The sequence below is a fragment of the Montipora capricornis genome, chromosome 10 (genome assembly GCF_036669925.1).
Source record: "Montipora capricornis isolate CH-2021 chromosome 10, ASM3666992v2, whole genome shotgun sequence".
Classification (NCBI taxonomy): domain Eukaryota; kingdom Metazoa; phylum Cnidaria; class Anthozoa; order Scleractinia; family Acroporidae; genus Montipora; species Montipora capricornis.
Window position 1 is genome coordinate 50,717,987 of NC_090892.1, and position 10,000 is coordinate 50,727,986.

Genomic DNA, 10,000 nt, shown 5'->3' on the forward strand with positions numbered 1-10,000 from the left:
TAATTGTATGATCTTTTTAGTTAATTAGTTATTCAAGTAGATATCATCACCTTTATTGTAACGAGACCGATACCTCCCTTTGGAGAGTAAGGCGCAATAAAGATTTACTGTTTACTGTTTACTCACTCACTCACTCACTCACTCACTCACTCACTCACTCACTCACTCACTCACTCATTCAGAATTCGTATTCATCATTTCACTATTCATCGTTTATCTTACTCTGCTTGATGCCTTAAGAGGGCTGATATTTGTGCTGGTTCTCGCAGGTTTCCCTACGATTCTGCGGGTTGTCCGGTTTTCCGTCCACACACACAAAAAACAGCATTACGTCTGTCCCATATACACTAGTTGTATGTAACTGTCCCTAGTTGAATGAAAAAACTTAAAGCGCTCTTTCATTGTTTCAGTCATTTAATCAAATATTATTATTCATTTTTCATTCCACTTTCTTCAACATTTTCCGCGTAATCATTTATTTGCGCATGCTTCTTCTAATTCAAATATCAGGCACAAACAAGCAGAGAAATTTATTGACATTATTTATATACCGTCTTTCTGGTTGTAAGCTACAAATTTGAAAACTATAGCGGGCGATGACCAAACTACAAAAAGACCAGAGATGTGTTTTTCCTTTCATGTCGTAGTTATTACTAATGTGGGCACAATTTTTTTCAGGATAACAGCAAAACTCTGCTGCATTACGTTGTAGAAGTATATTGTGAAAAGAGGAAGGGTGTCGAGCGAGGTGACTTTCTCTTACCAGACCCCTACGCGATCCTCGCAGCGTCTCAGGTATGACCACAATGCAATGCAATCTTTAGTTTCAACAGAAAACATAGCCTAATTAATACTAGAAGATAATAAGTCATATCCGTAGATAGCGATCAACCAATTTAAACCAAATTAGAGAAATATAAATGTCATTCTGTCACGGTGCCACAAAACAACTTTTGCTGTCCTTGCAAGGAGAACTCAATACTATTGGATTGATCGGTTTCCAATTGGCAACCAAAACAAAGAAATTGCGTTGACCAATCACAGCAGACAGAGACAACCAAAGGCTAGTTTTTATTAGCGACGCAAGCATTAGGCACAAGCAACACAAACAGACACATTAACCTATGGCAGAAGTCCGTTACTCAGAGATGTCCATTCGATCTCGCTCATTTGGCCTTGTTCCAGCGGTTTACTGTACATTAGGGAGTTTAAGAAACCACGACGACTGCGCCGATGAAAACGTCACTTCAAAGTTTGAGCTATAGACCACTTTCAAAAATATCATAATACTCTTTGTTTGCTCTTCAAAATTTTGCATAAGCATTGTTTCTAGTTTCTCTTGGGACTTACAAAGGTCCCAAGAGAAAATAAAGACAACGCTTATGCAAAATTTTGGGGGGAAAACAAAGATTATAGTATTAATTTTTGAAAGTGGCCAATTCTAAGTCATCATCATCATCATCATCATCATAGATCCTTATAGCCCCCATTGGGGCATAGGGCCGCAACAATGTCCCTCATCCACCGATTCTTGTCCTTTGCAATTGCCTGAGCCTCTCTCAATGTCAGACCCATCTCACTTAGCTCAATCTCAGCCGTCTTCCTCCAAATGGTTTTGGGCCTCCCCCTTTTCCTTCCGCCTGCAGGCGTCCTATTATAAGTATTTCATAATTATTCCATCTTGTTTATATTGTGCAATATGGGCGAAATGTCCTATAACTGGATTGGTACGGACGGATTTGAAGTAAAGAGTGAGACTGAAAGATACTCTGTAGTTTGTCCACGTTGTCGTCAAAACCTTAAATTTGGTCATTTCACGAAGTAGTGTTGACAAGTACTGGAGAGAAATGTCCGATGTTGAGCCTCATCCCATCGCTCATAAAGGGTTATGGGTTTTAGACTTCTGCGCTCTCTCTGCAATAAAAAGTTCAACGCAACTGAGTGTGCGCATACTTTCGTCTTTAGTAAAAACCAGTCCTAAAGGCGCCAAAAAATAACGCGAAGAAAACTATATTCAACCGAGGAGAAAAGCGTAGCTGATTGACAAAGAACGTGGCCCGAAATTTCAACTCAACCAGTCACGAAGCTTAATAATGCAAAGCCAAAACCAAAGCCATCGCGATATTTCTCGCGACCCACGCTTGAAAACCGTTTATTATCGGAAAAGCCAGGTCTACTTTAGAAGGTCTATAGCCAATAATAAAGCTCTCTAATTAATACCTACAAGATCAAATGATATATGAAATGGATCATATATGAACTGCGGATATGAAATCAATTGAAGCTATGATCTTCGCAGTTGTGAACGCAATTTTTGCAATTCCGTTGAAGTCCTGAATTTTTCAGGCTTCTCTACGCAATTTCAAAAATTGCGTTCACAAATGCGAAGATCATAGCTTTACTTTACTTACAAGATCGCAGGTAAACGCAGTAATTTAATTAACTCTTATAAATGTGCTTATTTCCAACTAGGTTTCTTTCAAGGATATCAACGCAGGTAATCTAATTGACTTCCAAGTTTCATTTTCTTTTAGATTTAGTATATACAGTGCAAGTAATGTGTAAAGGAATTAACAGTTCCTCTTGCGTTCTTTTAGAACTGGCCGAAGCGAAGATTTCTTTGGCAACCTGCAAAGCCAAGGTACGTCAATTTTACTGGTCAGCTGCTTATCATTCAAAGCATACAATCCTATACATACGGTAATACGAAGTACTACATGTGAAGTCCCCGCGTAGATAAGTTTAATCCTCGTTCAACTTTGAATGCATTTTGTAGTGTGATAGTAAATTGGGTTTCCGGTGAAACTAAAGGTACGCAGAGAAAACAACAGGGCGTGCAGTCCCCTCTTGTTGTATCCATTTGGTCAAATCCGAACCATACAGGCATTATCAATACACTTCAACGGCTGATTTTCGAGTAGTTGTTCGTTCGAAACGAGTGTTTGTTCAGCAGCCATTCACATGAAAATGAATTACATAAGCAAACCAAATATTTCTGTTTAATGGTTTCGCAAGAATTAACAGTCGCACGCACCCCTCAACGACTTTTTTTCCATTTTTCGAAACTGAATTTGGCTCACGTCAATCAAATGTTCCCTTGACGAATTCGACTGTTGCCAAGTGAACAGAACTAATATTGTAATGGAAACATTGGATTGACGTCCACCCAAATTTAGTTTTGAAAAAATGAAAGGGCGCGTGTGACTGATAACTGCTGCAAAATGGTGACGAACAATAAATCCGAGGGTCACCTCGTAGCTCTTACAAGGTCTCACCTGATTGGAGACCACCCTAACCCTTAACAAAAGAACAAATAACAGAAACAATGGACCCTAGGCCTAAAACAAAAGGGCTGCAACTCTATCCTCTAGGGTCCATTGTTTCTGTTATTTGTTCTTTTGTTAAACCTCAAGGGTGGTCTCCAATCAGGTGAGACCTTGTAGGAGCTGCGAGGCTACCGAAATCCGAGGTGGACTTCATCTTTCCTAGTGTTTCGATGTGATATTAAATGAACTTAAAACCAGACCAATAATAAACGCCTTTTTACCTGCAGGCCGAGATGGTCCTTGACAGCAACAACTCTGAGCATAAGGAACCTTTTCAAAGTTTTGTTCGCGAATATTTATCAACTGGTAAGAATGTAAATTATTTTTCCCGGCTATTGAAATCCTCTTGCATCATTACTTGAATTACAAGACATATCTGTAGCGTCACAAAGTGTTATTTGATCTTCTCCCCAACTTCAACACCATTCGCGTCTGGGAACACAGACAAATGACGTCACAAAATTCCCTTTAACTTCCAGCCTTCTAGTAGGGCATCGTAGCAAGTTACTATTATTCAGAATGGCAACACTGGGATATTTATTTAAATGTGTTCTCTCTTGGCCAAAGGTTTGAAAACGTCAGACAACAAAGTACCTCCGGAAAGTGGCGTGTATAATAAGTTTTTTCCGCTTCAAGGGAATTCACATTAAGCTTTCTTCTCTCTTTCAGGGGAAACGGAGCTCGCTCGTTTGCAGGAAAAGGTTCAATCGACAATGGACGACTTTAAGGGCATTGTGGAATATTTTCAGTATTCCGGAGAAGGCGAAGAGGTTTTTTGCTTAATTAGTTTCTCCTTCTTGGACATTACAGTTGTTCTTAACCCGTTCTTCCTTCCACACCAGGGCTTGCCATGAGCGATGCCTCAACGTACGCCTGTCGAGTTTTAATACTTTTGGAAGAATCTTTTGTTTTCACTCCTAGCTTTGAATGAGTTTTTTTTTATTCTCGACCTTAGGTTACGCCGCCGTTGATGTTCGGTATCTGGGGAAACTTTTTAGAAGCTTTCAAGAATAATTGGAAGGTACGTAAAGAGTGGCCTCAAACTTTTGTGCCCTTACCATTTCAACATAGCAAAAACCACGTTGTAGGCCTTGTTAAACGATGAAAAAAAAAACCATGAATTTTGTATAAAGGTCCTTTTAAAAACCCTTTCTTTCTCATTTTTCCCCAAAATGACTGTTTTAAATTGTTCGCATTATCAGACGTTGACGAAGAAATTGGTTAAAAAATGAAAGGATTGGTAGATCTCTGTACACATTAAAACATTTAGAACGGCTTTTAAAATATTCCGCTGTTTGAGGTCCATTCCCATTTCTTATTCTTAAATTCGTTTTTATCTCACGTGACTAACATGAAACGAATATTACTCTTTTCCTTAGCCTGATACTGATGCAAATTTGGATGCTAACGAGAAAATGTTGTTGATAACTAAGGTAGCTCGTCTATAATATTAAACAATTAAAAATATGGCTATTTAAATTGCTTAAAAGTATAATATCTAAACAGAAATCCACTCTTTACGTTTGAATGACTTTAAATAACTCAATAATACACCTCAATAAGAATCCGTCAGATCTTATAACAAAAACGTCCTACCTGACTCAAAATACAAAACGACTTTAAAATTTTATTAGTTATTTTTATTAATTATTTCTAAAACTCCGTTATTCAAGAATATGTTTGTCTCCTCTTTGGAAGATATTGAGCCTTTAAACGCGCCCCGCGATTAAAAACCTATAGGCAGTCTTTTCAATTCTACAACATATAAAACGTATTCTACCATGAATAAAACAGTGACAATAAAAAGGTTCAAGTTTTTTCAATGCTACCATCATAAAAGAAATTTAAGACAAATTTCTTTGCCGGTGCCAGCCACGAACTAACTGAACTACCATAACCAAAACCTTTTTTGTCCGAAATTTAAGTTGTATTTTCGCACATTATTTCCTGGCGTAATAGCTGACGAAGGGCATGTTTTCTTTTTTAAGGCCGAGCAGATTAACTTAGCCAAAAGGACATTTTGCAATGCAGATCATCTCAAACAGGTTTGTTCCAAGATTGTAATTGTCTATGCTATCTTAAAACCAAACACCAATTAGATATTAAAATTGCTAGTCAGATAATGACTGCTCCTTACTTTTATCAAGCTTGCCTTTAATGCCCTTTCTTCCTTCCCATTTGACAAGCGAAAGCTCTGTTTACCAGGCGTAAACCAACCGATAGCATTGGACCAAACTGAGTGAGGAAAAACCCCTTAGCCGCTTTTATCTTAAATGGTTGCTTTGTCCAAAAGTTTGGCGAACGGAAGGGCACTGAACACATCTCAAGCTAAGGACAGCTGAAGAAAGATCTAGGGTTTGGGAAGAGGGGATTGGGAAGGATTCGAGAAGCGTTTTGCTCGGCGGCAGGATGACAGTGAATGAGGCTCAAATTGGTTTACGATCACGTGGCCTCGTATAAACATCCAATGGAATGAAAATAGCTCATCCCAAGTCCCAGGCCTCTTCGAAAACCTAATCTTATCGGATAAGAGGAAAGGCATAAAAAACTCTATTCGCAAGGGAATAATTTCTTTATAAAACGTAGGTGATATGTCAGGCAAGTCCGCGGCCCATGTTTTATTATCGACAGTGAATACGCTGTTCCGTGTTGACTACAAATGAGGTACCATAAACATCATGTTGCACATTTGGCAAATCGAGAAATTACTCTCCACGGGTTTTATGGGGTCCAGAACACCTTGTTTTCACTAAAAAACTGACAAAGAAACCCAGTTCTTACTAATCCTGTTATTTAATTTTTTTTACCTAGATAAGAGCGACAGCCACCAAGTTTAAGAAACGCCGAAAAAGTGAAACAGCGGACCCTAACGACAAGAAGTCGCAAACAAAGACCTCATAATCAAATATAATGCTAGCCTGGAGAAATGAGAGCGATTTTCAGTGAGTGTCGAGAATAATTAAATGGTTTCTTCGGGGTGTGTATTGGTTTACGACCAATGCTTTCAACGGGCGTTCTCGCTTTTACAACCGCTGTTTGCAGTGACAGGTAGTGGGCTTTTTTAAAAGAAGGCGGCAAAATAATCGAAAATTAGACAATCACAACGCTGGATATGACCTATTTTTCAACCAATGAGAAGCAAGACCAAATCCATTGAGAACCAAGTTACATCACATCTTATTTGCTCATCATCATCATTATTTGGGATTATTATTATTATTTTTACGACACTCGCTTTAAACCCGTTTCAACAGGAAGAACGAGTTTTCATGCATGTTGCTGATATATGCAAAAGGTAAAAAATGATGATGTTTCGTGGTAATAGATGTGAACAAAGCGGTTTTTAAGTCTAGGAATTACTTTCGTGAATGCTTTGGTTCGCCTCACTGAGCGTAGCGATTGCTTTGATAATCTTGCGTCGTAATTTCATCCCACCTCACACACGTTTTTCCGCCACTGCTTGTATTTACCTATGATTGGCTCATTGGAGAAATTACTTCCGTTGTGATTCGCCAACATATTTTATTGCATGAAATTTCCGCGACGCGGAAAATTATAAAGTGATGCGAACAAAAAGTGTCGCAAACTTAACATGACGCGAAAATTAATTGACTTGCATTATGTCAATAACCAAGAAAGAACGAGTTTATAGCACTGAAACGTTTACAGAATAACATTTTTTTACTGTTCTGAGGCAATGTCTTGGTCATCCTCATCGCTACTGCTTTCTATCTCACCCCAGGCGGCACTTCTTTTTAACTGTCCATTAACTGGCTCCCTGTAATGCTGTTCCACTAGCTGCTAAGCTATCGGTTTTGAAACCAATACATGCAACTTGGTTGATGGAAATGTAACAGTATAACTTTTTCACCAGCGCACATGGGAGGGTTCATGTCTAGAAAAGATGGGAGAAGGCGGGAATAAATGGTGTGTTAACTCGGAGGAAGGGAGGTATTACCGCCAGTGTATTATTGCCAATGAAATGTTAAGTGCGTATTACTCAAAAACGCGAAATTATAAAATTTTTGCAAAATCGCGAAATTAAGGTTCGCGAAATATGTCCACATTAAAATCGCGAAAATTTTATGTAATAAGGTAGTTAATCGAATTATCTTCTTTTTTTTTTGTTCGCTTGAAACTCAGAAAACGCAAACGGAAAACTGAGATGTCTTTTCATAACGAGTAGTTGTAACCTAGTAGAATATGTAAATAGCCTTTTAAAAGTTTATAGAACCAGTACTTTGATAATAGTAAATGTATCACACAGCTCTAATGGGCTCTTTGCATGATACTTTCACTTGGTACAAAATCCGCTATGCTGGATGGCAAAAGAATGCAACAGCCTCCAGAGCAAAGCGATTTCAACCAGCCAAGCGTGACTTTTCTTTGTTTTGGATGTCCCAGTGCGTAGCTTGCCATCCAGCAGTGCAGATTTTAAACCATGTTACAATTTCATGCAAAGGGCCCATTTATGTAACGCGCTGCTGACGTTCGCCTTTTTTTTAGAAAAATGTGTGACGTTTCTTCTAAATTACTTATAGAGCGAGTTTCAATTGAGTGTAGTAAAACCAAAACCAAAGTAATTACTTTGGCCAATCAAAAAGGACTGAGACAATTCGGCAAACCAATCAAAACTCGAAGTAATTACACGTAACCGACACAAAGCGCGGGAAAATGTGCACGCGTGAGCCACGATTGGTTTTGGTTTCACTTCTGATTGGTTGAAAAAATGGCGCGAGAACTTTGAACCAATCACTGAGTGAAGTAATCATGAACCAAAGTAATTATCTAATTACTTTCGACACTCAATTGAAAACCGCTCTAATTAAATTAAATGAGGAAATAAGTTAACACAATGTTAGATGTCTCCATGACATCGTCGTCATTGTCGCTCTTCACTCATATGACTTAAATTAGTCTCGAAAGTTTTTTACACACTTGAAAATTAAACGATGTCATGGAGACATCAAAAAGTTATGTCAAACGCACTTCGCTTATCTTTATACTTGAAATTAAAGAAACTATATACTTATCCTTCGTCAACAATCTCTTCCTCAGTTCCAGGAATCCATTTATTACAAATTATGATATTAATTATTTCTTTACAATCTCACACGTCATTGTCATCATCATTATCATTTATTGAAAGTACGTGCAACTAAAATAGTTCATAGGTTTAAGCTTTAAAGCCACTTAGTTATTATAGTAAAAAAAGATGAGTGATCCAAAAAGGTTTATTAACTGTTAACCCATTCATACCATCGGAAACATACGAGATTTCTAACTCGCTACAACAGATGTGTAAGCTCCTGACGGGGCTAAACTCTGACGAATGTCATCGTAATAAAAGAGGAATTTTCAATTCGTGCAAGCAAATATTCTCAATGTACTTTAGTAGAGGTACCTTCTTCCCTTCCCTAATTGATACTTCACTGAATAACCCTTCCCTCTTTCCTAAGACAGATACTTGAATGGTACCAATACTTCTATCCCCATCAAAACCAGTTTTCATGACATACAATTCGACATGCGCCAACTCATTACCATTCTTTATAACATAACAATAGTACCATTTACTTTTAAAAATAGAAGAACCGTAGCCAGGGTAAAACATATTAAAAAATTATTATAAAAAACGTTCACTGGCTATATACAGTTAAAAACTTTCGAGCTTTCGGCTGTCAGGCTACAGCCTTCAATGGAAATGAATGGAAAAAATGATGACAACTACAATATATACAAAAATAGGTGAGAAAAAGAATATAAAAACGGGAAAAAATATTTGTCAAAAAAAAAACTAATTCTTTTTTAAAAGAATGGAGTATTGATTAGGGAGCGGCCTTTGTCCTATCCAATAACTACTTCGTCTACAATGACAGTGTTTATAAACAGATCCATGGTTGTGCCATGGGCAGCCCTGTCAGTCCCGTGGTTGCCAATTTATGTATGGAAGCAATCGAGGAGATGGCCATCAACACAACTCCCGTTCCACCTAAAGTATGGAAACGATATGTTGACGATAGTTTCTGTATCATTAAAAGAAACGCCGTTGACTCTTTCCATAACACACTCAACAGTATCGATCAACACATCTCCTTTACCATCGAAGAAGAAAACAATAACCAGATCGCCTTTCTGGACGCTTTGGTTACTCGCAAGGATAATGATCTCATTATTGAGGTTTACCGTAAACCAACCCACACTGATAGGTATCTAGATTTCTTCTCCCATCATGACAAACGACACAAGACCAGTACAGCTGAGACTTTGTTACATCGCGCAACTAATCTCCCGAGCACAAAACAAGGAAAAGAGAAAGAACTTATTCATGTCATCGACGCTCTACGATCTAACAATTACCCCCAAAATGTTATCTCCAACATTCTAAAGAAGAAATCTTCTACTCAGCGAACAAATCCCATCCCAACACCTGAGGAACTTGTCTGCATGTTTTTCAAATGGGTTGCACCCTCCGAATTCTCCAATTATGCAGTCCTCCCCTATATTAATGGCATTTTTCAGCCTCTAACTAGACTCCTTAGAAAACATGATATTCGAGTTGTCAGCAAGCCATTCAAGACTTTACAACAGGAGTTTCCCTCTCCCAAGTCCCGCCCTCCGATCGATCTTCAACCTAACGTGGTTTACAAAATATCTTGTGCCGACTGCCCATG

The 10,000-nt window shown here is 38.3% G+C and overlaps 1 protein-coding gene across 3 annotated transcripts in view; it reads left to right on the forward strand.

The window, feature by feature from the left end:
* The window catches only part of LOC138019814 (formin-like), a 33,928-nt gene extending 25,241 nt beyond the window's left edge, over window positions 1-8,687 (forward strand). For all 3 annotated transcript variants that reach the window (XM_068866716.1, XM_068866719.1, XM_068866717.1), the window contains exons 11-18: window positions 679-795; window positions 2,473-2,497; window positions 2,598-2,641; window positions 3,554-3,632; window positions 3,996-4,096; window positions 4,282-4,347; window positions 5,315-5,371; window positions 6,138-8,687. In XM_068866716.1, coding sequence (XP_068722817.1) covers window positions 679-795; window positions 2,473-2,497; window positions 2,598-2,641; window positions 3,554-3,632; window positions 3,996-4,096; window positions 4,282-4,347; window positions 5,315-5,371; window positions 6,138-6,227 — 579 coding nt within the window. In that variant the 3' untranslated portion in view covers window positions 6,228-8,687. The remainder of the gene's footprint in view (window positions 1-678; window positions 796-2,472; window positions 2,498-2,597; window positions 2,642-3,553; window positions 3,633-3,995; window positions 4,097-4,281; window positions 4,348-5,314; window positions 5,372-6,137) is intronic.
* The last annotated feature ends 1,313 nt before the right edge of the window (window positions 8,688-10,000 follow it).